The following is a 27,938-nucleotide window of genomic DNA, read 5'->3' on the forward strand; positions in this document are numbered from 1 at the left end:
TTAGCCATTACCTGTGTCTGTAATTGTACTGATTTAAACAATAAAGCTGCCTGACATCCCATCCCACAGGCTGTGTTGCTTCTCATGTTAGTCCCTATACCTACTTATCCCTTTGTACCTTCAGCCCCTCCCTTGCCTGTGAGAAATGAGTGTGGCCAAGGACAAGTGCCCAGTGCTCCCTGCAGGACCAACACAAACCAAGGCTGCCTAGAAGGTTGGAGGTCTTAAGCCCCTTCCTCCCTTAGGAGTTGGCCCACACCAGCTCTGTATTCCTAGCTGTAAACATTGTCTGTTCCCCCTGACTTGGGGCTGAGAGCACTTGGGATGACAACAGCACTCACAAGGGATAAATATAACTTTATTTTAAATAAACATTTGCACTCTGTACATAGCCCCAGCGGAAGAGGGGCTCAGTCATCAGCTGTCTTGCGTACATCAAAACTGCCACAAGGTCCCCGCAGCAGCTCTGCCAACAGTGCAAGCAGCTGCCCATGTTCCTGCTGCACACTAAGCGGAAGTGCAGCGAGCTCGCTTCGGAGGCTCCGTTCCACCATCCGGCCTAGGGCTCGCCGCAGCTCCCTTAGCAGCCGAACAGTTCGTGAATCACCCTCTAGCCGCAGCAGGTCACTGTCACTCAGAGAGATGGTGGCTCGGCGCCCATCATCTGGAGAAGAGCAAAGAGTCTGCGTTGGCCATGCCTCTGAGGCCATGGGTAAGCCCTGGGGAGTGGCGGAAGTGAGAGGTACCCACCACGTATGTGGACGTCCCCATCTGTTAGGAGCAGCACGGCTAGTGGGTGCACCTGGGAGGAATCTCGAACAAAGACGCTACCGTTGGACTTGACGGCCATGAAATACGTCAGCCATCGGCTCCGTAACCGGGTAGCCTCCCTAGGGAACAAAGTGCTGTGTAATGTGAAGCTACATTCTCTAGGCCCTCCCTCTCTAGTCCCGCCTGCCACCCACCTGTTAATGGTTGACTTGTGCAGCAAGATGTTGCCAGATTTGGTCCTGTAAGTGACACTGTTGGGCTTGAACTTCCCCTGCCGAGTCACCTTACCTTGCCTCACCTAAAAGGACAGGAAATATGAGCAAGGACGTAGGGTAGAGGGGTGGTGACCAGAAGGACAGCTCCCTGTCCTCGAGGTGGCACCTGGATGAGGTTGGGGTAGAGGCCGGCCATCAGCACACCCTTCACCAGCTCCTCTTCCTCGCTGTACTCGTTGCACTGAGCAGAGGGCAGCGTGCAGTCAGAGGGCTTGCCCACTAGGAAAGCCTCATAAATATTCTCTGAGAACTGCTTGATGAGCCCTGGGGAGGCAAGCAAAGGACAGTGTGAACAGAAGCCCTGCCTCACGGCTAGGGATGGGAGCTCTGTGGGGGGAGGTGCTCAGGAAGGCCCTCTTGGGGGCCAGGCTGACCGTGGATGAAGCGCAAGCTGGGGGCGTACAGAAGGTTTTCTTCCAGGTAGTTTTCCCGGGAGGTACGGTCCTGCCAACGCAGCACCTCCTCCCAGCCAGCCACAGCACGCACGAAGGCCAAATGGTCACTGCCACTGTCATGGCTCAGCAATGCCTTCACCTGGGAGGGAATGTAAGGGAGTCGAGAGAATGAGTAGAGCTCAGTACAATGGGTGAGGCATGCTTGAACAAACAGCAAGAGGGCTGTAGGAAACACTGGATCTAACCTTGTCCACCTCTGCCCGGTTCTGCAAACTGCTGCTGAAGGGGTCCCGGGTAAGGCAGGAAACAACCACCAGCAGTGGGTGCAGGCAACGGAAGATGGCAGCCAACACTATGGCCTTGGCCAGTCGGGGATCTGTAGAGATGTGGGCTAGGCGCTGCCCCAAGGTGGTCAGGTACTCCCGCTGGTCCAGCACCCCTGCAACAGTTCAGCCGTCAGTCCCACGCATGAGCTACTCCACACCCCAACCATTCCTAGCTTCCATTTACCAATCTCCTGGAGCAGTATCACAGCCTCATCCACTGCCTTGATATTCGGACTATCCACAGCCTTGGAGAGGAACTCCACTGCCTACAGCAACAAGAACCACACCCCATGAGCCTGTCCAGCCCAGGAGCAAGCCAGCCCTTCCCCAGCGCTGCCTCTGCCTCACCGTCTTCTCAGGCATGTGGATTTTGGCTTGCAGCACCAGGTTCTCGAGAGGTGTGCGCAGGATCTCTGGCACTTGGAAAGGAGCCATTTTCTCCAGCCGGCTCCTCGGGAACAAGTGGTAGGCAAAACCTGACTGGCAACGGCCTGCCCTGCCCCGGCGCTGTATCACATTTGCTCTTGACACCCACACGGTCTCCAGGCAGGACACCTGGAGGAAGGCAGGAGACACACACATGCTGAAGGCCTACCTACCCACTTCTCCAGTCACCCTCATCGCCCCTCAATAGAGACATTTCCCGTAAGTGCGGCCTTCACACAAAAAGGATGTCTACAGCAGACAGGGACGGGGCAACCTCAGGAGTCCTCCCCCAAGGGGTGGGTTGGGTCCAAGAGAGAGGCGCCACCTTGGTCTTCAGGTCATAGCGTTCCTCCTTGTGCAGGCCGCTGTCTACAACATGCACAATGTCGTTGACTGTGATGGAGGTTTCGGCAATGTTGGTGGCCAACACAATCTTCCGCACCCCAAGTGGAGGCTGCTGGAATATGGCCTTCTGATCCATCATGGGGATATTGGAGTGCACTGGTGGGTACAAGACACAAAAGGGCTACAGGCCCTGTTCCAGCCAGAGGAGTCTCAGACTGAGGGCAGGACGAGAACTGCGTCCCCCACCCATCCCTGACCCTGACAAAGCAGAAGCCATTTGATACGGTCAAACACCTGGGCCACTCCCTACCACGGAGGTGCAGGGCTCATCACCAGTCACACTCAGACTCTCACCTGGTAAGATGAGGTACTTGCTCTCATGCACGCCCAGGGCCTCCTGCAGACGCTGCTGCACTCCTTTGATTTCTTGCCAACCAGGCAGAAAGCACAGGATTCCACCTGTAAAGGAGCCCTGCAGCCATGAGCTGGCTGGCTCAGCTAGTAGGGAGAGGGAATGGCTGAGACGTGGGAGAAGCACCCACCTGGTTCCCCACGGGCATCGATGTGCAGAACCAAATCAGTCACGAGGTCCAAATCAAGTGCACATTCATCTTCAGACTGGGGCAGGGGAGAAAGGCCAGTCACGGTCATGGGTGGGGTCACACGTAGGACACAACAAAGGACAGTGAGGGCGAGCTACTCGGTGTGAACTCCAGCCCTCACATACTTGCCACACACACAGGCATGATTATTCCCCAGTTTTTATCAAGGAGACAGGCTTGGGAAGATAATGCACTGTTATGAAGACAGGGAGGAGGGAATCCAAAGGAAAGCCCAGGGACTATGGGGTGGGTGTCCCTCACCTCGTGATGCCGATGCCGGTGTGGATACTGGTGTTTGCCTAGTTTGGCCAGGATGTCCTCCAGGTAGTGTTCCTTGACGGGATACATGAAGCCAGGCACCTTGATGACAGGGCAGCCCCCAAAGTATCGGGAGAAGCGCTCATTATCTCCTGTAGCACTCATGAGCACCAGCCGCAGGGCTGGATTGAGCCGCTGCAGGCCCTTGAGCAGAATCAGCAGGAAGTCTGTGTTCACATCCCGCTCATGGACCTCATCCACAATGACGTGGCTCACCCCCTCCAGGCTGGGGTTGCTCTGCAGCTTCCGCAGCAGGATACCCACAGTGCAAAAGAGCAGCGCCCCACCTCGGGCTGGGGGCTTGCTTTCCAAGCGCACCTGGAAGCCCACATTCCGGCGCAAGGAGGGGCCCAGTTCATGGCTAACCCGCTGGGCCACAGACACAGCTGAGATGCGGCGAGGTTGTGTGATGATGACATTGCAGCGGGCCCCTCGGCCCTCAGTCACATAGCGCTCCAACAGCAGTTGAGGGATGCGTGTGGTCTTCCCACAGCCTGTGTCCCCAGAGATGACCACCACTGGGTGCTGCTCAATGGCACTGAGGATAGTGTCCCGATGAGGGTCCACAGGGAGCTGGGGGGCCTCCTGCCAGATTGGCCCTCGCCTCCGCCACAGCTCTAGCAGGCTCTGGCTCAGGCGTACCTCCTCCGCTTCTGACAGGGGCATGTATGGCTTGCCTGTGATAGGGTCACTCAAGGGCCCTGAGTCCTTGCCTAAGGGCAAGATGTCATCACTCTGCAGCCGGAGTTCGGGGGAAATCCATGAACTGTCCACCGGGTACTAGAGGACGAGGAAGCAAGCAAAATGACAGAAGTGCCTGTCTTCCTACTCCATGCAGTCAGCCCCTCCAAGGGTCACCAGGGTCAGATGTTTAGGGCCCAACCCACAGAGCAGAGAACCTGGGCTCTGACTGCCCTGATACCCTCATAGGCATGAAGACTAAGGGGACTTAGGGCCCTGCTCAGTGGGGAAAAAACAGATTTTTCTATGCCTGTTGAGGGCAGAAAGAAGCAGCCTTCGGTCTGGAGGGAGACAGTGGAATGGAAGGCAGGACTCTTACATGACTCAGGAAGGCCTCTATCTTGCGAAGGATGGGCTCGGGCACCTGGATGGTACATGGCCGGCGCTGGGTCTCACCCAGCTCACGCAAGGAGGCCAGGTTGTACATAGCATGGGTAAGCGGCTCATTGTTCCTGTCCACCAGGCCCAGGCTCTGCAGGAAGACAGGTATGGCTTAGTCTGTGCTCTTATAACCCCAGCACTCAGGAGGTGCAGGTATGAGGCTTGCCAAATTCCAGGCTAGTCTGGGCTCCACAGTATAGCTCAAATAGTAAGTTTAACCATTGTTTTCTTTCTTTCTTTCTTTCTTTTTTTTTTTTTTTGGCTTTTTTTGAGACAGGGTTTCTCTGTGGCTTTGGAGCCTGTCCTGGAACTAGCTCTTGTAGACCAGGCTGGTCTCGAACTCACAAAGATCCACCTGCCTCTGCCTCCCGAGTGCTGGGATTAAAGGCATGCACCACCAACGCCCGGCTTAACCATTGTTTTCTAAAGAACTAAATTTGTTATCAGAGTAGAGCCCTACCACTTGTCCAGGCATGGTGGCCCGAGAGCACTCTTCTGGTGCAGTCACAGCCGCCTAGTATCCCAGAAGACTGATCTCATTTCTACAAATTCCCAACACACACCGGGGACCAGTGAGGCACGCCGGGCACGCCCCCGAAGCCCTGCTCCAAAGGCTCCTGTGCAGCCACACCATAGCTAACCCACCCAAATCCTACTAGCAGATGCTGCTGCTAACTGCTCTGTGCCACCTGTGACCCCACCATAAAAAGAAGTAAATGGAGTGTCCTGTAACTGAACATGATAAAATAGGCCCTTTAAAGTAAAATGTTTGTTTCACCAAATGCTTAAAATCACCTCAGGAGATAAAGCATGGCCTTCAGGCCTGCCATTTTCTTAGCTTTGTGTGTCTCCCATGTGGAGAGCTCACTAGCTCCCTCTCCAAACTCAGCCCAAGTGTTCCCTCCCTAAGGACATCGTCCCACTACAACTTCATCTAGCTTTGCTAGAACTAAAGAACCAGTGCTAAGGTCACAAAAGGCACCAATGCTACCACTTGGCTGTCTGCGTGTATCGGCTCCCCAACACTGCAGCTCCTTCCCACACAGCCTCTCCCATGCCCAGAGTGTGGGGCTTGTGCATAAAGTGAAATTGCAGACTCTCCTCATCCTGTAATGAGCCCCAGGCTTCTGCCCTGCTGAGCCCTTACCTAACCCCCTATTTCACCAGCTGCATGCAACTTGTTCTCTTTTTTGTTGGTTTTTGTTGTTTTGTTTGACTACAAGCCAGCCTTGACCTCGTGACATTTTATCTGCCTGGCCTCCTAAGTACTAGGATAGTGGGATACAGTACCACCAACTCATGGACTCCTCATGTTCTCCAAGTTGACAGATGTATCCCTCACCATCAGCGGGATCTAAGACATGGTTCCCCAAAACCAGATTCACAAGGTACACCAGAGCACCAGAACTGCCACAGACACAGCTCAGTGGGAGGGTGGCCACCAAACATGAGTAATGTCCTATAGTTAACCCCCAAACCTTGGGAGGAAAGAAGGCTGATGATCCTTCCACTCAGGAGGGGACAAGACTGAGTTGGAAGTCAACCTGAGCGGCCTAGCAGGTACCAGGCCAGGCTGTAGCGAGGCCCTGTCTCAAATGCAGACTCCTGCGTACCTTCCTCTGAGCTCCACATGTATGCCATGGTGCACAGACAGTAAGTGAATATTTAAAAGAAAAACGTATGAGGGGTGACAACCTGCCAGCTGTAGGCCACAGTGCCATCACCTTAAAGCCACTTACTTCCTGAAGTTTCATCCAGATTATTGCCACCAAGGTTAGCAGGATCTCTCAGCACCAAGCCTACCTCAAAAGCCAAGCAGTGCTTTCACACCTCTGCCGGTGAGACTTCACTCTGGTTTCACCTTGGCTCTGGCCAAGTGTTACTAAGGTGAAGCTCTCAGGCACAGTCCCTATAGAGATCTGAGGAAGCAGTCACAGAAACAGTGGCAACAGATCCTTTCCTCCCTGGGCACAAACAGCCCAAGGCCTGGTATTTGACTTCCTAGAGAAGCGGGCTCCTCTGCCACAGACAGAGGCTTACCTTCAGTTTCTTGCAAGCCAGGGCTGCTGCCTTATTCTCAGCCTCAGCTTTGCGGCGCCCTTTGGCAACAAAGGTCATGGGACAGGGCCAGAGCAGGGTGAGTGTAGCCAGCTTGGTCTTGGTGCCCACAGTATGGAACTGCATGAGGTTCTGCACGGAAGGTAAAAGAAGTTACAAAGGCCAGGAATGAACAGATAGGTGGGCTATGCACCTCAAGGAACCCAGAGGCGGAGCTCACCACCACAGCACCAAATGACAGTCACACCAGACTGGGCGCAACCACAGTTCTTTATTTTGGCTTCCCTTTTGTCCCTCCTGCTTCATGTCGTTCACTCATCAATGACCCTGTGTAGCTCTACCTCTGAATTTGCTTCTCATTTCTGTAGCAGAACACGGGGTTCACACGATGCCACTACCTGTCTTCCTAACCCACAACCAGTTAGCACGTTTACACAACTGAGGCACTCCACTCCTATTCTTTCACATCCCTAACCCACCACCTGGTCAGATCCGGGCCTTCCAGTCAGCAGTCCCCAGCCTACACCCTGTGTGGCTATTTTCCTGCTCTGCCTTCCATTCATCAAGGATCCTGTGTCCTAACTGGCCTAGGTGGGAGCCAAGTCAGGCAACCTGAGCCCTGCCCCACAGCCGAGGCTTGCTTCCTGCTGAGCCCTGGGAAGCCAGGGTGGCTCGTGCACATACTTCTGGGAGAGCCAACTCACCTTAGCTGTGGAGGACGATGTTGCGATCTGAATCACTTTGGCCAGAAGGTTCTTGGGAAGTGGAAATTGGGTCAGAGCTCTAATAGCACTGTCATCATCTGTCATTTCAAAGGAACCCCCCCTATGAGGACAAATAGTTTAGGTGAAAAAGTCTGTTGTCTTCCTAGGCAAGTTTCTCTGGGACTTCAACGTGGGGCACAGTGCTGGTAGGACAGAAAGGCAGGAGGCAGATGACGGTCAGGAGTGACTGCCATACTGCAGAAGCCAGAGCCCCTGCTTCCCAGAGAGAAGTGAGCCGAGAGACTGCCGCAAAGGTGGGGCCCAAGTGCAGGCTGGAAAGAGGGACCAGGTGTTGTCTGCACGAGTCCAGCCACCGCCCAAGACAGTAGCTACCAGTGTACTACCCCACCCAATCTCATATGTGGGGCTCTGAGAAGACTGATCCATGTCAAGACGTGGCCAGGGTCCCTGCCATCCCTCTGTACCTCGAGTCCCTGAGTGGGTTGTGAGAGTCTTGCTGGGTCATGGACAGAAACTCCGTCACATCAATGGTCCCCTCCTCAAGCTCTTCCTCCTCATCTTCCTCTTCTTCTCGGCCTAAGGATCGGGACAGGCCTCCAGGACCCCCAGGCCGAATGTTCTCTGGATTCAGCTGCCGCCAGGAAGTTGGAGGCATGGTGGGTTCTGGACGCCACCAGTTGTCAGCTGGAGACCCGAAACGATCAGCTAAAACTCGGTATTTGGCTGCATCAAACAGCTCATTCCGTGGACCCAGCAGACCCCAGCCCTGTCGGGTAGAAAAACTATGAGGAGCACACCAACATCATCACCAACACCAACACCATCACCAACATCATCGCCATCACCAACACCAACATCATCACCAACATCATCGCCATCACCAACACCAACACCATCACCATCACTATCAACCTTGGTCAGCCTGTTCTGTGCTCTGCTATACACACTTCAGCCCTGGCCAGATCCCAACAGTGGAAGCTGACAGAGAAGGATCTTGTGATCTAGACCAGTCTTAACTGTGCAGAGACCATCTCAAGAAACAAAATAGAAAGAAAGCGAGGGAAAGAAAGCCTGACAGAAGGGAAGGAGAAAAGGAAGAGAAGACTTAAAAATGCCAGGCACAGAGGTAAACCCTAAAATCCTAGGTCTCCCAGGCCTAGGCAGGAGGATCACTTAAAGTTGTAGATGGCCTGAGCTGTAAGACTCGGTGGCCAGTGTGGTCTACAGAGTGAGTTCCAGGACAGTCAGCGATACACGGAGAAATCCTTTATAATTAATATTAAGCAGCTGAGTGGTTATTTGGGAAGTGGATGGTGGAACAGACCTGATTGAGGTCCTGATGAAAAACTCCACCTACAATTACACATACAGGCAAGCAACACATGCAAAATAAATGCCTTTAAAAAAAATGTTTTTAAATCAGTGGTGGTGGTGCACACCTTTAATCCTAACACTGAGGCGATCTGGCAACCAGTCTGGTCTACAATAATGAATTCTGGACCACTCAGGGCTACATAGTGAGACCACATCTCAGAAAAACATTTTTCTTTTTCTTTTTTTAAATAAGGCAAGGTTTGGGGAGTTAGCTCATTTAGTAAAGTGCTTGCCACACAAACACGAAGACCTAAACTCAATCCCCAACTCATATAAAACACCAGGTGGTGGTGGTGAACGCTTTTAATACCAAGGTGGGGAGGCACAAAGAGTTGCATCATAAGACATGCCAGCCAGCCAACCAGCCCAGCCTAATCAGTGAGCCCCAGGCCACAGAGAGAGATCCCGTCCCAAAAACCAATGTAGACAAGCCAGATGTGGTAAGACACACCATTAGTCTCAGCACTCAAAAAGCAGAGGCAAGTGTATCTCTGTGTTTGAGGCTAGCCTAGTCTACATAGGTAGCTCTAGGCTAGCAAAGCTACACAGTAAGACCTTGTCTCAAACAAGCAATGAACAAACAGAAAAACAATGTAGACAACCTCTAGTCAACACACAGGTAATGTCCTCACAAACATACACACATATACACACAGAGAGAGAAAAGAGTAAAACTAGGGTGCAGGGGGCTGGAGAGATGGCTCAGAGGTTAAGAGCACTGGCTGCTCTTGCAGAGGTCCTGAGTTCAATTCCCAGCAACCACATGGTGGCTCACAAACATCCATAACAAAATATGGTTCCTTCTTCTGACTTGCAGGGATACGTGCAGACAGAACATTGTATACATAAAAAATAAATAAATCTTAAAAAAAAAAACACACAAAAACTAGGGTGCAGAAGAGCTCAGGAAAGCTGAATGACTCACTACCGAGAGAGAGCAGTCAGGCAGCTCACCTTGAACAGCTGGCAAGCCGCCGCTGCCGCCTGCCGCTCAGCATCTATCTTCTTGCTGCCATAGCCTTCTACCTCCACACTCTTGGGCCACTTTATGTGCAGGGTGACTTTCTGGGAGAGTGACAAGAGAATAAAGAAGTGAGAATGGTAGCCACACCCGTATCCCGAACTCTGCAGAAGTAGAGGCAAGAGAATCAGGTTACAAAATAAATTCCAGGGGCTGGAGAGATGGCTCAGAGGTTAAGAGCACTCGCTGCTCTTTCAGAGGTCCTGAGATCGATTCCCAGCAACCACATGGTGGCTCATAACCACCTGTGATGAGATCTGGTGCCCCCTTCTGGCCTGCAGGCAAACATGCAGACAGAACACTGTATACATAATAAACAAATCTTAAAACAAAAAACAAAAGTAAATTCCAGGACCCTGTATCAAAAACAATCAAACAAGCCAGGTATGGTGGCACAGTCCTTTATTCCCAGCACTAGAGAAGCATACCCTGGCTCTCTTGAGTTCAATGCCAGGCTGGTCTACCGAGTGAGTTCCTGAACAATTCCTATACAGAGAAACCCCTGCCTCAAAGCAAACAACCAACTAAAACACCTTTATTTGGAATGGTTTGCCTGAATGCTTCTGTGGGATATGGGCTCTCTGACACTCTTGGAGCACGCGTGTCCTCACTATCACCTCTTCCTTGCATTCCTTGTTACACAAGGGACCAAAAGCAGGGAGCACTACAGGGGCCTGTGAGACAAGATGAGCACTCCGTACCCCACCTGCTGGGTTTGCTTTGCCTGAATGAAGCATGTGGATTTTTGGTAGTTCTTCAAATCTAACTGCATTATGAAATTCTTTACTGACTGTTCACACTTAGAAAACCCATTCTGGCTGGGGAGAGTGGCACAATGTGTGCAGAATACCTTCAGTATCTGTAACCTGGAAGCAGGAGGACCAACAATCCAAGACCAACTCCTGTTACACAGCAAGCTCTAAGCCAACCTAGGCTACGTAAGACCCTACCTCAAAACAAAACAACGAAAAGCAAATGAACAGGGCTAGGTGGTGGCGCACACCTCTAATCCCAGCACTCGGGAGGCGGAGGCAGGCGGATCTCTGTGAGGTCAAGGCCAGTTCCAGGACAGCCAAGGTAACACAAAGAAACTCTGTCTTGATAAAACAAAAACAAACAAATCAAAACAAAACTAAAACAAACAAAAGCAAACAAGCAGAATGCCTGCAAGTCTACTTTGGCTTTTTTGACCAAAAAAAAAACCCAAGAGAGAGAAAAGGGCAGCAGTGTCCTATGACTCAAACTAATGATTCACTTAGCTAGCCATCAGCAGAGTTACCTTTTTTCTTCGGCCCATTTGTGTGCACATAGACTAGCTTGTCTTTTGCATGTGAGATGCCAAGGGCTCGTCCAATCACACTGTTGAGAAGGTTTTTGGGCTGTGGAAACTCTTTTAATAGGTCCCTAGAAGCTAAGAAAATAAGAGTAAAATAATTACAACTCCTTTTATTTTGAAACTCCATAAGATATGTATCAAAACCACTCTGGGCTAAAGTTGTTGATTCAGGACCCCAAAGCATTCTTGGAAAAGGGCTAGATGGTCAGTAAACCCCATTTCTGAAAGAGGATACTCAGAAAACAAAATAAAAGCCTATCTTCATGCATGCACATGAGAGATGAAGACCCTCATAAAGCAGTTCACACAATTAGAAGGACAGGCGCTAAAGGGACTCTGGCCAGCTCCTGCATGGCGAACATGGTTCCAGAAGGCCTTGCCCTTCTCCTCCGTCCCCTCTTCCTTGCTAAGCCATTAGCCTGCATCCCTGAAGCTAGCCATAGAGGTCTACTCCCTTATTTGGCCACTTCCTCCTCCCAAGGCTGACCACCAAGGTCCAGCTGTCAAGTATTGGTACTGATCTTGGACTTGAAGGTCCTAAGCTGGCCTCATGTAGGTAGTAAGGAGACCCAGAATTTACAGACTATGCCTCAGCACTGCAGAAGTCCTCTCACAGCCAAGACAAAGGCAGGAGCCAACCCTTTCCTGCCCCTTGGCATCAAGAGGAAAAGGAAGCATCAGACACCAGGAGGCCTCTCTCCTTCCCTTCACTGAAGTGTCTGCATTAACCTCAGAACACAAATAATACAAATGCCTGAGACATCCCATCTAGCATTAGCTCCTGACAGACAGGGCCTAGCTGATCACAGAGCGGCCACTCAGAACAGCTCAAAGCAAAACGAAGGGTCCATCGACACTGAGCACGAGAAATCTTCAGGGGTATAAGGCCTTCTCGTCTGCCACCTTCAGTGTCCGGCATTATGTTCAACCTATAACACCCTACAACAGACCTTAGTGGGTGTTCCATGCAGTATCATGTGCCTGCTTCATCATAACCATTTGGGAGATTTTTACACAGCAGGGGATGCATTATCCCTCAGTGGGTACCTGAGAATACCAGCAATGTTCAGATCATATTTGTATTTAATTTTTTTGTCTTTTCAAACATTCATTCATTGCCCAGCAGTTGTTGCAAACTTTTCTTTTTTTGGGGGGGAGGGGGCTCAAGACAGGGTTTCTCTGTGGCTTTGGAGGCTGTCCTGGAACTAGATCTTGTAGATCAGGCTGGTCTCAAACTCACAGAGATCCACCTGCCTCTGCCTCCCGAGTGCTGGGATTAAAGGTGTGTGCCATCAACGCCTGGCAGTTGTTGCAAACTTTTAACCCTAGCACTTGGGAGGCAGAGGCATGCAGATCCTGTGAGTTTCAGGACAGTCATGGCTATATAGTGAGGCAATGTCTCAAAAACAATTCTTTTATTATTACTGAGAGAGAGAGAGAGAGTCCACCATTGGGAGGTCAGAGAACAACCCTTGCAAGCTTATTCTCTCCATCCACTGTGACCCTGGGTTGGAACGTGGGTCTCTCTACCAGACCTGTAGAGCGAGCACTTGGACCAGCTGAGCCATCCCACCAGTGTTGTGTTTGGAAAACACTGCTCCAAGATTTCTGATGTAAACTTGTTATCTAGTTTGGGATATTTACCTGGGACAGATACCTGTGTCAACTAGCACAATAGGAGCGTTCTACCTGGTGCACTCTCCTAAAAGCTTTATTATAAATCATGTAAGAATCAAGCAGTTAATAAACAGCACCTAGGCAGACTGAAGGCGAGTTGCCCCATCTTCCCTACTTTAAGTAACCCACTAGACCCACAGATGTGCACACGCCACAGGCCCCAGTTCTTCAAGGTGGTTAAAGACCAGCTAGCACTCTATTTTTTTAACGTATGTATGAACTTCTTGTCTGCATGGACACCTGTTTGCCACATGTATGTCTGGCGCTCGTGGGGGTCAGAAGAGGGCATCGGATCCCCTGTACTGGAGTTACAGGTGGTTGTGAGCCGCCATGTGGGTGCTGGGAATTGATCCTTGGTCCTCTGCAAGAGCAACCTGTGCTCTTACACACTGAACCATCCCTCCAGCCCCTAGCTCACTCTATCTTAATGGCCATGGATGTTATCATCAGTTCCATTCTCTGCCCTAGTCAGGAGCCATACAGCCAAAGTCTACCAAAGATTCTATATTCCAGTTGTCTTTGTGGCTGAGTCTGACTGTGATGACAGTGCTAACCCTCAATACCCCACAACCTGACAGAAGTAGGACATTCATGTGATTTCCCACCCACCCAAACACGCGCAGGCGTGCTGGGTTCTAGGTGGTCCCAAGCCACACAAAGCTTTCTAACAGCAGAGCAGAGACCCACAGACGAAAGGGGTTCAAACCACTTTCAAGAGCGGCCTCTGTCCTGCGCCTCTCGCTTGCCTTCCCCAGTCAAGCACGCTGCAGCCCAATCTCCACTACACAGCCCTCACCGTTCACCGTGCTTCCGTCGCCCTCCCCAGGCTCGCTAGGGACCACTTCTGATTCAACCTCGGAAGCCTCCTGGGTGCCATCGGGACGGCCAAAGCTTGATGAGAAGCCACGCGAGAGTCCTTGTCGCCCGGCAGAGCGGGGATCGGGCGGCCGCAGGCGCGGAGAGACGCCGGCAGCCAGCGCCACGAGCCGCCTGGCAGACGCCATCGCGATCCCGCCGATCCCTGCGGCCCCAGAGTGCGACAGTACCTCCGAGGGCTCAGCGGCCGGCAGGAGTACCGTGCGCCCTCTGCTGGTCAGGGGGACTCAGTGCTGAGCAGAGAGCAAGGGAGCTAGGATGCCAGTCCGCATACCACAGGCCCAAGCCTCCTCACCAGGAAATCAAACCCAGGATCTGAGGCGGATTTTAGATTTAGAAAATAGTGCTATGTACTTGCTCTACCTCCATTCAAGGAAATAACCCAAGTTTCCTCCAGATCCTACACATGGGAAATTCCTTACAAGCTGTTTTCTAAAACTGACTTGGATGTAGATGAGCCAGCCCTATGGGTAAATGTGAAGACTCTTGAATATAAACTGACTCAATCCCCTGAGCTGAAGCACAGTGCCAAGAACTGAGCCAGCTCCACAGTTCTGCTTCCTTGCTTCCAAACTGCTGTGCCTGGATTCTGTCCTCTTCTGTCTCCTGAGGCTTTAAGAAGTAGGGCTCGGGTGTGACAGGGATGAAACCAAATCTGAAGTAGTGGCTGTGGGGAGGGCCGCTCGTGAAGGGGGCTCAGAGGCTCAGCTCTGTGGAGAAAGCTTTGTGGGGCTGGCAGTTCAGGTTGGTTAGAAGTAATTTGTTTTTTAATTCTAGCCATGACTTGAATAATTCCCTGGAGGGTTTATTAAAACATACTGCTGGATGTGGTGGCACACACCTTTAATCCCAGCACTAGGAGGCAGAGGCAGTTGGATCTCTAAATTCAAGGCCACCCTGATCTAAAGAGTTAGTTCTAGCTGGGTGTTGGTGGCACACATCTTTAATGGGGGAGGAGGGCGGCAGGAGGATCTCTGTGAGTTCGAGGCCAGCCTGGTCTACAGAGTGAGTTCCAAGACAGTCTCCAAAGCAATACAGAGAAACCCTGTCTTGAAAAACAAATAAACAAACAAAAACAGAAAAAAAGAGTTCCAGGCCGGGCGTTGGTGGCGCACGCCTTTAATTCCAGCACTCGGGAGGCAGAGGCAGGCGGATCTCTGTAAGTTCGAGACCAGCCTGGACTACCAAGCGAGTTCCAGGACGGCCTCCAAAGCCACAGAGAAACCCTGTCTCGAAAAACCAAAAAAGAGTTCCAGTCCAGCCAGAGCTACACAGAAACCTTGCTTCAAATAAATAAATAAATAAGCAAAACATATTATTAAGCTGCTTTTGGCACAAACCTCTAACACTCAGGAGGCAGAGGTAGGAGGATCTGAGTTCAGACTGCCTGGTCTACAGTTAACTTACAGGACATTCAGGGCTACAAAGAAACCCTGTTGCGGGCGTTGGTGGCACACGCCTTTAATCCCAGCATTAGGGAAGCAGAGGCAGGAGGATCTCTTGAGTTCGAGGCCAGCCTGGTCTACAGAGTGAGTTCCAGGGCAGGCTCCAAAACAATACAGAGAAACCCTGTCTTAAAAAGTCAGAAAAAAAAAAAAGAAAGAAAAGAAACCCTGTCTTGACAAAAGAAAAACTAAAACCATTATTACTAGCCAAGAGTGGTGGCCACACCTATAATCCCAGCACCCAGGAGGCATTAGGCAGGACTGTAGCATGTTTGAGGCCAGCCTGGTCTCCAGAGGAATTTCCAGGTCAGGGGATGGAGTTTGAGTGCTAGCGCTTGCCCAGCCTCCATAATTACGGTGACTAGGTTTAACCATCAGTACTGTATAATGGAAGTATGTTTGTAAATCCCAGCATTGGAAAATGGAAGTTCAAGGTCATCCCTGGCAATAGAAAATAGAAAGTTTGAAGCCAGAACTGGATACATGAGCCACATGATAGAAGAATCAGCTCATCAGTTAATAGCTTCACTCTTGCAGAGGACCAGAGTTTGATTTCCAGCACTACAACTGTGTAACTCCAGTCCCAAGGGACCCTGACACCCTCTTCTGTATTTTGCTGGTACCAGAAATGCACATGGCACACAGATACATGTAGGCTGAACACCCATACACACAAAATGAAATAAATGTAAGTATAAATAATAAGACTCTGACACAGTTGTCACAGGAGACACCACCTGTATTAAACACTCCTGCCCAGATCCATATACAGGGCAGAACATGCTTACCCAAGGGCTTTGCGCTTGGCTGTGGCTCATTACTTGGCTAGAGGTCTAACCATCTTCAAACATGGTGCTCAAAGATTGCAAACAGCCCAAGTGTCTTCAAAAGTAGAGAAGTCCACCAAGCCAGGGTGGGCACAACAGTGGCTGAGAATAAACCAAAAACTGTGGCGTCTCACAGTTGCAGGAAACAAGTCTGGAGAAAAGACCCCCACCTAGAAAGCTGACAAGTGCCCATCATGACCTCCTCAGTACAACACTCTGCGCTGACAGCCACTTAATACACAGGAGAAATGCATGATTTCTTGGCTTTGCTTCTGAACAGACAAAGTGAAAAAATACACACAAGACAAAACTTGCCAAAAACTAGTAAGTGTCCAAGCTTAACGACAAGAACAGGCATCTGCTACGCCATCTTCTCTATTCATTTCCACAAGACAGGGTTTCTCTGTGTTACAGTGCTGGCTGTCCTGGAACTCACTTTGGAGACTAAGCTGGCCTAGAACTCACTGAGATCTGCCTCCCAAAGGCATACACCACAACACCTTGTTCATTTTCTCCAATTTTAGAAGCCAGATTGTAAACAGATACTTGAAACTTTTTATTAAAAAAAATCAAGGGTGTTGGAGAGATGGCTCCATGGTTAAGACTACTAAGTTGCTCTTTCAGAGGCCCTGGGTTTAATTCCCAGCATCTACATGGCAGCACACAACTGTAACTCCAATTCTAAGGGACGTGACACCTGCACACAGACACACATGCAGGAAAAACACCAATGCACACAAAATAAAAATAAATCATTAGGAAAAAAGTCAAAGTAAGCATTGTGGTCATGTCTATAATCCCAGAACTTTATAGATGAGGCAGGATGATTACTGAGAGCTCAAGGCCAGCCTAGGATACAGACTAAGACCTTGTTTCTAAAACTTCTTGAGCTGGGGATATAACTTAGTGATATAGTGACTAGCCTGCATGAGGCCATAGGTTTAATTCCCCACAATCCGCAGAAAGGTAGAAGGAGAGAACTGACTCTGGTTATCCTCTGACCTCCACACACACCTGGCATGCCTCTACTCAGACACACATTATATGCCCATTATATACAATAAGAGTAAATAAAATCTAAAAACAAAAGCTCAAGCCTGGGGGAGGGGGGAGTCACACCTTTAATCCCAGCACTCGAGAATCAGAAGAAGACAGATCTTTGAGTTCAAGGCCAGCATTGGCTACACAGTGAGTTCCAGGACAGCCAGAACTACACGTTGAAACATCATTTCAACCAAAAACAAACAACAAACAAAAAAACTCACTAAAAAAAAAAAAAACCCTAGGTTTTAGCATAATGAGAATATGGGAAAATAATAAAAATAAATTACACTGTACTCTAAGATCTGGAGTCATCCTGAGCAAATACTCCATTCCATAAACTCCAGTGACTCCTCTAAAATCAAGGCAGCTCTTTGGACCAGCTTTTGGAAGCGTTCTATCTCTATGATCTCCCAAGGGTTCAGAGTAGGGATTGGCAAACCATCAACTACAGAACAAACCAAGTCCACTGCTATTACTGTAAGCTCTTAGTTACTGGTGTTCGAAACATGATCTCATTTACTCCAGTCTTGTCATAAACTTGCTATTAGTCAAAGATGACCTTGAACTACTGATCCTATAAGCACAGGGATTACAGGCATATGTCATCACACCTGATTTATTCACTTGATCTCAAACTAGGCAAATTCTTGCACCACTGAAGAACAATTTCAGCCCTATAAGGAAGTTAATGGGACAGAGCCATGTTCATTTGCTTATGTAATATCAGTACCTGCTTTCCTGCTAATATGGCAGGGTTAACTGAAACAGAGAAACATGACAGCAAAAGCTCAAATATAGCTGGGTATAGTGGCTCATGAATTTAATCCCAGCACTCAGGGGGTAGAAGCAGGCAAATCTCTGTGAGTTCCAGGACATCCTAATCCTGGCCTACATACAGAGTTTAGGCCAAGCAAAGTTACAAAGTAAGAGCCTATCTCAAAATAAAAATAAAAAAAGATATAAAACGGTATTAACTCAGATGTTTCTTTTTATTTCATTTTTATTTTTATCAATTTTTAGTATTTATGCATGTTCGTGGTTCTCTCCTTCCACCGTGGGCTCCAGGGACTGAACTCAGGTCCTCAGGATAGCATGGCAATAACTGTTACCTGCTAAGCCTCTCGCCAGCTCTGAGATATTGCTGTCCACTTCTGGGTCAGGCAGGGCATCTCCACTAAATGGAATCAAGGTGCAGAGGATCTGAGTCCGAAGGTAAATGTTTAGGAGCTTAACCCTTAACTTACATTTTGATATAGCCCAGACTGAAATGGAACTAATTATGTAGCCCAGGCTGCCTCAGACTTGTAACAATCCTTTTATGACTCAGTCTGCCAAGTGCCAGGAGTACAGGCATCATTCAAATGCCTGGCCTAGGAACTGAAACGTGAAAGCATAATAGAGGAAACCCACAGTGACCAAGGTTCTGATGCACACACCACAGTTCCTTTGACAGAAACAGGGGAGGGGTTAGCGACACCTAAACAACTGGGGCTCTCAGGTAGCATGTGACAAGAAGACATGGTGAGGCTGACTGCAGATGGGAAGAGGAGAGCTACAGGGCTGGGTGAGCGCCCTTACACACTCGAATGTCACACATCCCTCAGCGTGAGCTGCGCGTCACGAGGAACGCAACTGCATGAAAATGCATGGAGAAGAGCAGACTGTGGCCTCGGGTCTGGGCGAGGGAGGACCCTGTAGTATTCCTAGTGCCCCAGGCCTCAACTCTGGGCAAAAAGGAAAAGATGCACAAAAGACCCTCATGGGCGAGTCCCTCGATTTAGTCACCCTTCCCTTGGAAGGAGGCCATGGTAAGACATCGGCAGTCGGAAAGGGAGAGGTTTGGGAAGGAGATGAGCCTTATGGTCACCATCTTCTGGCTGCTATTTGTTTTTGTTTTGTTTTTTTTTTTTATTTTTCCTTTTGGTTTTCTGAAACAGGGTTTCTCTGTGTAGCCCTGGCTGCCCTGGAACTCATCTGCAGACCAGGCTAGTGTTGAGCTGCCTCTGACACCTAACTACAGGGGTTAAAGGTACAGACCACCACTGCCCAGCACGGGTGCCATTTATTTTGTCTGAACACTAGAAACAATAATTTTTTCCCCATACCTTCTTTTTCTACAGGTATGGGGAGACAAAATCTCATGTACTATTGAAGCCAAGACTGGTCTTGAACTCTTTATTTGTTTGTTTGTTTATTTATTTTTGATTTTTCGGGACAGGATCTTTTGGGACAGGGTTTTTCAGTGTAGCTTTGGAGCCTGTCCTAGAACTCATGCTGTAGACCAGGCTGGCCTGGAACTCACAGAGACCCGCCTGCCTCTGCCTCCCAAGTACTGGGATTAAAGGCGTGTGCCACCACCCGGCTCACAGCTCCTTCTTAAGGCAGAAGTACCAGAGGAGACACTATTGTGCCATACCAGGTACAGTACCTATAAGTCCAGCTACAGGGAGGCTAAAGCATGAGAACTGCTTGAGCCTAGAAGTTCAAAGCCAGCATGTACAATACAGTAAGTCTCCATTGCAAAAATAAAAAAGGAGGAGGAGGAGATGAGGGAGGGAATGTAACTCAATGGCAGAGTGCTAGCATTACATGTGTGAGGCCCTATGTTCAATGCCCACCACCACAAAAAAAGAAAGAAACAGAAAGCAGCACGGGAGAAAGAAGGTCTAACAGTGCATACTGTCAGGACACCTTCTGGAGGCACAGCTAGAGATGTGAGCAGCACCTATGGATCACCCCACAGGTGACCCATCATCCCAAGAGCACTGCCTACCTAGTTAACCCAAACTAACAATCTTGGAGCTTAGTCACAGCACATCTAACACTCTCAGAGCCACTCACCTGCCATGTTGGAAATGTTAACGTTCAGCCTTTTCGAGTTACAGGGCATTTTAAGAAAGAAAAAAAAAAGGGCAATCAACTCTTGTTTTAGCAATAGTAGGGGTGGCATTTCTTTAACACGTAAGTCGGGTGGTCACAGGGCTGGAAGTATGTATTTACACTACACTGCTGTCAAGTCAGGGCCATGGCAAAGAGGAGGGCAGTGCACTGGAAACTTGGCGGCAGCACAGGCCACAGAAACTGCTCCCACACCATTCCTAAGCTCTTGACCTTCAAGGTACTTTACAGAAACTACACCAGACCCACTTGAGATGGAGCTCAGACTCCATGACCTAAAACCCTGTTCTTCCCACTGGACAGAGGGGTATCAACAGGCAGCGAAGCAGGGAAGAACACCTGTGGAGACAAGCAGGCTACCAGGATGCTGGTCTTGGAGAATGCAGAAAAAAAGGCAAGTCTGAGGGAAGGTAGACTCATGTTTTCTGACTGCTGGCCCTACCCCTAGGTATATGCTCAACTGAAGTGAGCCATCATTCATCTGGGTATTTAGACATTCTTCCTTATCAAAAAGACAGGCCATCTTGACAAAGGACTGTCAGGTAGACTTTAATGTCAGTGAAGTACTTTCATGTACTAGGGAAGACAGTATCCAAGCATCTAAGATGGAGAGTACCAGGCTGGGTCAGGGCTCTGTTCTGACCCTGCTTCAAGCATTTGCTTTCTCTGAAACACAAGAGCCAGAATTCCTTGTAGCCTAGAAGATTCCCCATACTGGTGCTTAACAACTCAACTTATCATAACATTTCTTTTAGGCCATACATGGAGGCCCAAGGAGACTGTAGGGTCTAAGTCACATAACCAAGGGTTATAAAATCCTATTGTAGGGTTGGAGAGACCGTTCATCAGTTAAGGGCACTGCCTACTTTTCCAAACATTCTGAGTTCAATTCCCAGAACCCACATGGTGACTCACAACCATCTAATGAGCTCTGATGTCCTCTTCTGACCTGCAGGCATACATGCAGGCAAAATACATAATAAATAAAATCTAAAAAAAAAAAAGCAAAAAAAAAAAAAAAAAACTATTATGCCTCCAAAGCCACAAAGAAACCCTGTCTTGAAAAACCAAAAAAAAAAAAAAAAAAACCAAAAACAAAAACTATTATAAGTACGCTCTCACTCGGGTCTATCAGCTCTGCTAAGCCACCTTCCAGGGTCACTTTCCAGAAATACACATTCCCAGTACAGGGTTTCATTACCACCCACCTACCCACTGATCTCAGATCAAGAGGTTGCTGGAAGCAAGGCTCCTTCTCCCTCCTCCCTTACCTCGAGAGATGGTCCCTCCAGGGGCAGGGTTGACACACATGGGTGGAAGGCGGGGTGGGGGGAGTTTGCATTGACGCTGCCTGTGCTGGGTCCGATCTGGGGAAAGAAAAAGAAACACATCAGGGTGACATGTTCTCATCCCTCCCAGTGCATACATGCATGCAACTGAGCTATTCCACCCTGAGAAGCCAAGTGGCACTCCAGGCAATACTGGAGAGCAAACCACAGGTCCTAAGGGGCAGGGCAGCAACTCCACACAACAGAACAGAACAGTAACTGGCTCATAGAAACACCAGACAGAGATCTCTGTTGACTCTCCAGAAGGCCTCAAACTATTTCCTCATCTACCCCTTACGAAGTTTATAATTGTTTTGAGTTTTTTTGTTTTTTTTTTCTTCTGAGATACCATATCTAATAGCCCAGGCAGCCAGCCCTTGAACTCACTGTACCAAAGGTGACTTTGGGCTCTTGGACCCAAGTACTGGAATCACCTCTGGTCTCTGAGTCTTAATATACATCCTATATGCTTTGCTTTAATCATCTACACTCGTCGTCTTTTTAGCAGGGGTGGGGGAAGGTTGAGGCAGGGTTTCTTGGTGTAATCCTGGCTGTCCTGGAACTCGCTCTGGAGACCAGGCTGTCCTCCTGGCACAGAGATCTGCCTGCCTCTGCCTCCCGAGTGCTGAGAATAAAGGTGTGCTCTACCACACTTGGACTTTTATAAGAAGCTCCAAGGGTTGGAGAGATGGCTCAGAGGTTAAGAGCACTGACTGCTCTTCCAGGCGTCCTGAGTTCAATTCCCAGCAACCACATGGTGGCTCACAACCATCTACAATTCTATCTGGTGCCCTCTTCTGGCATGTAGTCAGAACACTGTCTATGTAATAAATAAATCTTTAAAAAATTATTAAAAAAAAAAAAGAAGCTCCAAAATTTGAGATACGTGAAATAAAATTAAGCAGCCCTGGCAGCTCAGAGCTTCACTTCTGCCTGCACTGACTCAGCAACCCTGTTCCATCAGAGTGCTCCTGGCACATTCTTAGCGTCTCACTAGCTACCTGCCCTGGTCGCCCAAAGCACGCGCCCACACACCAGTGCCTGTCATCCTCTCTTCACACGCTCTACCTGACTTGCCCAAAGTCTATTTTTCCCATGTCTTCTTTTTTTTTTTGTTTGTTTGTTTGTTTGTTTGTTTTTGAGACAGGGTTTCTCTGTGGCTTTGGAGGCTGTCCTGGAACTCGCTTGGTAGTCCAGGCTGGTCTCGAACTCACAGAGATCCGCCTGCCTCTGCCTCCCGAGTGCTGGGATTAAAGGCCATGTCTTCTTTTTTAACACAATATTTGTATAAATTCTTTGAGGGCTTCACATAGGCATAAAATGTATTTCAATCACACTGTTTCTCTCCTAAGTTTTAAGATACCAGGTGTGTGGTTTTCACAGTACCATAACCCTGAAATGCCTATAGGTTCTTCTAGATTAAGGTTGAATTCTGAATTCATTTTGGCTCTGCCTTGAGGGTAAGGCTGGAAATGATTAGTTCAACTTCTTCATTCCTATCTGATGAGTCCTCATTCACATTTAGGGACACTATATTAAAAACGGACAAGCACCTGGTGGTGATGGCCCACACCTTTCATCCCAACACATGGGAGGCAGAGGCAGGTGGATCTCTGAGAGTTCGAGACCAGCCTGGTCTACAGAGTGAGTTCCAGGACAGTCAGGGCTGTACAAAGAAACCCTGGTAGGGGGAGGAGGGGAAGACAAAAGTAAACCAGGCAGGATTTTGGAAGCAGTGACAATGACTGACAGGAAGGAGAACTTTGGGAGTGAGGTAACAAACATGCACAACACCCAGGACACGAGGCAGCACCTGAGCCCAGGGAGAAAAGGAAGAGGATTGCACACTGCGGAACGGGCTCACAGCCTTCATGGTGGCCAATCAAAGGGAAGAGAGGCATGGAGTCTATGCACAGCTCATTCTTACCTTTTCTGAATGAGTCCAGGCTGAACATTTCTGGCCAGGAGAGAAAGCTGGAATCCTGAGAAGGAGGGTCAAAAGGCCATGAATGTTGATTACTATTCCTGGTTCAAGAATCTGCAAAGACTGCAAGAATACAGAATCCAGAAGACAGGGAAATGAAGCTGTGAACTAGTGAGCCCCACTGCTGCTCCCCAGGGTTAAGAATGCCAAGGCAGTGGTGGCGGGCACCTTATCCCGGCACTCAGAAGCAGGTGGATCTCTGAGTTCAAAGCCAACCTGGTCTACAGAATGAGTTCCAAGGGAGTCTGAGCTACACAGAGAAACCCTGTCACCAGAAAAACAAACAAACAAAAGGCTAGCTCCACACTCTGTTCTTTGCTGCTTTCTAACTGACAGTCCTTCTTTTTGCTGTCCTATAACTCCCTGAGCCTGCTAAACAGAAAGTGATGGAGGGTGTCAAGACAACACAGTTTTACCTAGGTACAACACTTCCAGATTTTCCTGGTCTTTCCAAGAAGAAACTGAATACCACAGGGACCTTCTGCTGCAAGTGGCATTGGGAAATTGAACTGAGGACTGCCTAAGGACAAACTGGGCTTTCAGAAAACCTGGTACAGCTCTTTGGAATGGGACTTGACTGATAGTATCAAAGAGTGACCATATAAAGTTTCAGAATTAAAAAGTTTTGCTAAGCTGGGTGACACACACCTTTGATTCCAGCAATTGGGAGGCAAAGGCAGGTAGATCTCTGGGACCTCGAGGTCAACCTGGCCTATAGAGTAAGTTTTAGGACAGAGCTTCACAGAGAAACCCTGCCTTGAAAAACAAAAAAACAAACAACAACAACAAAAAAAAAAAGAAAAGGAAAAAAGGCTTTTTATGGTGGAGTCCCTATGAAACAAATGGTAAATTTCCAAGTAATAATTGTTAATGATATCAATAATAAATAATAAATACATTAGGCCACAGCTACTAGCCAGAAGTCTTGATTGGTGTCCCCTCCACCACCAGACAGGGTTTTACTATAGAGCCCAGGCTAGCCTGAAATTATCCTTCCTGAGCACTGAGGTTGCAGGTATGTAGCTCACACCCAGTGTTGTGGTACATTCTACCTATTAGTACCTTTTTCCTTTATTTTATTTATTTACTTGGTTTTCTGAATTCTGGTCCTCCTGCATCTGCCTCCCAAGTGAAGGAATTACAAGTGTCTGCCACTACGCCTGGCTTTTAATAATACATTTAACTGAGACTAGTGATAACTGGAAAAAAATAACACCTGTAATTTAGCAATATTGTCGTGTAAAATACTCAAATTCATACTTAAATATCTTTTTTTTTTTAATTCATCTTGCTTTAGATTTTTCAAGACAGGATCTCTCTGTGTAACAGTCCTGGCTACCCTGGAACTCAGAGCGATCCCAAACACTGGAATCAAAGGTGTGCGCCACCACCACCTAGCAGAGGTCTTTTTACTAGCACTCCTGGGTTAGGAGTGGGTCTAGTAACCCTTACTAGATCTAGCTTTAAAAGACCAATAATGTTTTGCACATTAGGTTAATGCTCAACGTTGCTAGGAGACTAGGGCTACATACCTGTTCCTAACTGCAATTCCCTTTCACTCCCAACTCATGGGAGTGTGAAGTAAAAGGCCTATTCTTTTTTTTCTGAGATAGGATTTCTCAGTGTAGCTTTGGAGCCTATCCTGGCATTCGCTCTGTAGACCAGGCTGGCCTCCGAACTCACAGAGATCCGCCTGCCTCTGCCTCCTGAGTGCTGGGATTAAAGGCGTGTGCACCACCATCCAGCAAGTCAGAATGTTTTAATCATCTTTTTTTTGATACTGGGAATTGTACTCAAGGCCTTGTACAAGCAAAGCAATTGATGTACCACTAAACTATAACTGTAGCCCCAAAACAATACTTCTTTGCCAAGGAAATTTAAAATGTGCATGTAAACAAACTTGGGTTTTGCTATAATTTTAGTTTTTGGAGATTTTTCAGACCAAGTCTCACTCTGTAGCCCAGAGTGTGCTTGAACTCAAAGAGATCCCCCTGCCTTAGCTCCGGAGTGTTGGAACTGCAGGCATTACTCACCATACCCAGCTGAGTTTTGCTTTTAAAAAGTCATTGAATTTTCTTTGCCAACTGAGTTCCATATAGTATGCTCTTTTCTGTCTTCATCTCAAAAAATATAAGATTCAAGATATTAAAACATCTCACTTTACAATGTTCTAGACCATCTCACAGAGATCCAAAATAAATGTACATCCCTTGTAATGTGGTGGTAATTTTGAAAATATTTGATTCTATAGCCGGGCGGTGGTGGCGCACGCCTTTAATCCCAGCACTTGGGAGGCAGAGGCAGGCGGATCTCTGTGAGTTCGAGGCCAGCCTGGTCTACAAAGTGAGTTCCAGGACAGCCTCCAAAGCTACAGAGAAACCCTGTCTCAAAAAACCAAAAAAAAAAAAAAAAAAAAAAAAAGAAAATATTTGATTCTAATACAATTTATAGATATACATGAAATTCTAGTATGTCAAAATTTCTTATGTGACTGGGCAGTGGTGGTGCACACCTTTAATCCCAGCCCTTGGGAGGCAGAGGCAGGCGGATGTTTGTGGTGAGTTCAAGGCCAGGCTCCAAAGCCACAGAGAAACCCTGTCTCAGAGAAAAAACAAAAAACACAGAAAAAAAATTCTTACGTGAAGAAACGCAACTTCTAGTAGATTGTGACAGCTCCATAATAGACCACAGATTCCATAATGACAAATTATGAACAATACTCCTAAGAGGACCATAAATGGCACCAAGCACATGCTTTATACTGTGGCTAAGCAAAATACACAACACAATCTATAGGCAGGGCTAAGTCGCTTCACCTTATAAGAGAAGTGAGGGGCTCAGATTTTGTAGGCTTTCGAACTGGAGTTGAATTCTCTCCTTGCTATTCCTCATCACGAGGCTGGGCCTCCTCCTGGAAAATACAATGTTGGGTCACTGGAATGGCAATCCCCACTAGGAGGCAAAACTGTACCAATCACAGAAAACAATTTATGAACTTTAACAAGTTTTTGACACAATGGCATCATTCAAGAGGCCCCCAACCTGTCCTAGACCCACCAAATGTGAATTGTCCCACAGAGCATCTGTAAGAACATGCTAAGAACATTTTCTCCAAGCCCAGAGCAAACCTCCCCTTTGCTTTTCTAAACCCATAATGGCTATAATATTAATGTATCTAAAATGACACTTGCAGACTGGGAAAATTACAATCTCAATTTTCACAGTTTACAAAAAAAATCCATAGACTTTACTTCATATAATCCCTGCAACTACCGTGTGAAGAACCGGGTTCTTTCCAGGAGAAGGAAACTGAAACACAGTTATACAACTTACCCAGGATCCCATTGCATCAGGACAGAATGGAAATATGCATTAAAGATTTTGACCCCGTGGTTTTACAGGTTTATATTACACTACTTTTCCTACACATCAGCTTGTATTCTGAATGTATCAGGTTCATTTTTGAGAGGATAAGTGGGGTCCAAAAGCTGATACAACTTTGGACTATAGCTTCATAAATTAAAATACTTGAGAAGTTACTACCTTTGGGGGTCAGGTCTACATAGATAAAAACTTTGGCAAAGAATATATAAATGCACAAGCAAAAAGCATTATCATAAATCTACAATTTATATCTATATATATGAGGAAAGAGTCTTCCCTCCTGGAAACGTCAAGACTCTGAGCATGGCACACGGCAGTGGGGCCTTCCAAGAAACCGCAGGGGAAATCGTCAGGTAATGTATAATCTCACTCTGACTGCACCCAAAACAACTTGAGACCTTGCACCTGGACAGCTGCAGTCTACCTACTTCAGTGCCTGGCAAACCGCTATGAACTGGGGTTGTAAGGTGAACAATCTCTACACTGGAAAGTGCAATTGAATGACCCAAGCTGATTACACAAAGACTTATCTAGAAAGCGTGTCGACGCCATACCCTTGGCTTGAGGGTTCTGAGGACCCCTGGGACTCCACTGCAAACAAAGGACCCAACATGCATTAGGTCTTTCCCTGCAAAACGGGACAAGTCACCACCAGCAAACAAAGAACACCTCACCCCTTAGCTTCCCCCAGTGACAAGGTCGGTGCAAAAAGGGGCAAACCAAAGGAGTAAAAAAATGCACCAGGCCTCCCTTTGGAGGAACGGTCCAGACCGCACAGTGGGAGGAGGGGCAGACAAAGGTCTCGGGGCACTCCGGAGACTTCCTCCAGGCCCAGCCTAGGGAAAACCGAGCATCCCCTGAGGCGAAGGCGTCGTCGCGCCAATAAAGCGGTCTCTCTCTCGGCCTCCGTGGAGCCCCTGGCAGCGAGGCCCGCCCCGGCAGACCGGCCTGGCCCCCGCCCCGCCCCGGCTCCATGGCAACCGCAGGCCGAGGCCTGACTGCCCACGGCTCCGCCGGGCCGGCTTCACGGGCAGGCCTAGGATGCCCGGCCTGCTCCTCAGGCTCGCCAGCTCCTCCTTCCCACTCTCTGCCAGGCCGCCGGCCGGACCGGGACCCCTCCTCGCGCCGACCACCCCCGACCGTGGCAGGCTGCTTCAAGGGGCACGAAAGGGTAGAATAAAAAGCCCAATTCACCTGTTGTTACAGATGTGAAACAAGCCTCGGTGCACGGCGCATGAGCCGCTGGCCCCCCCAACCACGGCCGGACTACAACTCCCACCAGCGACGGCGCGGTCCCTTCCGGGTCCCGAGGCGGAAGTCCCGCCTGCGTCCCCGACGATACACGGCGTAGGCCTTTGGCTTTCCCTCCTGTGAAGGATTC

At 48.7% G+C, this 27,938-nt stretch overlaps 1 protein-coding gene across 10 annotated transcripts; it reads right to left on the reverse strand.

Moving 5' to 3' along the window:
- Positions 1-337: 337 nt before the first annotated feature.
- Positions 338-27,880, reverse strand: Dhx30 (DExH-box helicase 30). 10 transcript variants are annotated; one of them, XM_040740147.1, is made up of 23 exons: positions 27,752-27,880; positions 25,990-26,084; positions 23,117-23,171; positions 21,133-21,228; positions 19,805-19,833; positions 11,041-11,169; positions 9,692-9,804; positions 7,828-8,129; positions 7,343-7,463; positions 6,621-6,770; positions 4,519-4,671; positions 3,402-4,238; positions 3,081-3,156; positions 2,893-2,997; positions 2,519-2,694; positions 2,116-2,322; positions 1,952-2,033; positions 1,687-1,880; positions 1,421-1,580; positions 1,153-1,310; positions 966-1,069; positions 751-890; positions 338-664 (listed from the first exon to the last, which is right to left on the reverse strand). In XM_040740147.1, exons 4-23 carry the CDS (start codon positions 21,201-21,203, stop codon positions 411-413), a joined length of 3,561 nt encoding a protein of 1,186 aa, XP_040596081.1. In that variant the 5' UTR covers positions 21,204-21,228; positions 23,117-23,171; positions 25,990-26,084; positions 27,752-27,880; the 3' UTR covers positions 338-410. The 10 variants fall into 10 exon arrangements, with proteins under 10 accessions (XP_040596081.1, XP_040596082.1, XP_040596074.1 ...); XM_040740148.1 differs by having other exon boundaries at positions 23,117-23,236; XM_040740140.1 differs by lacking the exon at positions 19,805-19,833.
- Between the last annotated feature and the right edge of the window lie 58 nt (positions 27,881-27,938).

Source organism: Mesocricetus auratus, unplaced genomic scaffold (assembly GCF_017639785.1).
Source record: "Mesocricetus auratus isolate SY011 unplaced genomic scaffold, BCM_Maur_2.0 Super-Scaffold_100691, whole genome shotgun sequence".
Taxonomy (NCBI): Eukaryota; Metazoa; Chordata; class Mammalia; order Rodentia; family Cricetidae; genus Mesocricetus; species Mesocricetus auratus.

Excerpts from the sequence above, each read along its gene's own strand:
- Dhx30 (XM_040740139.1), bottom strand. The coding sequence starts at position 13,775 with ATGGCGTCTGCCAGGCGGCTCGTGGCGCTGGCTGCCGGCGTCTCTCCG. Across the intron at positions 9,805-11,040 it reads CACAAATGGGCCGAAGAAAA|AGAAAGTCACCCTGCACATA; the intron begins AAGGTAACTCTG and ends TGTCACTCTCCC. Across the intron at positions 8,130-9,691 it reads CGGCTTGCCAGCTGTTCAAG|GGCTGGGGTCTGCTGGGTCC; the intron begins GTGAGCTGCCTG and ends TCTACCCGACAG.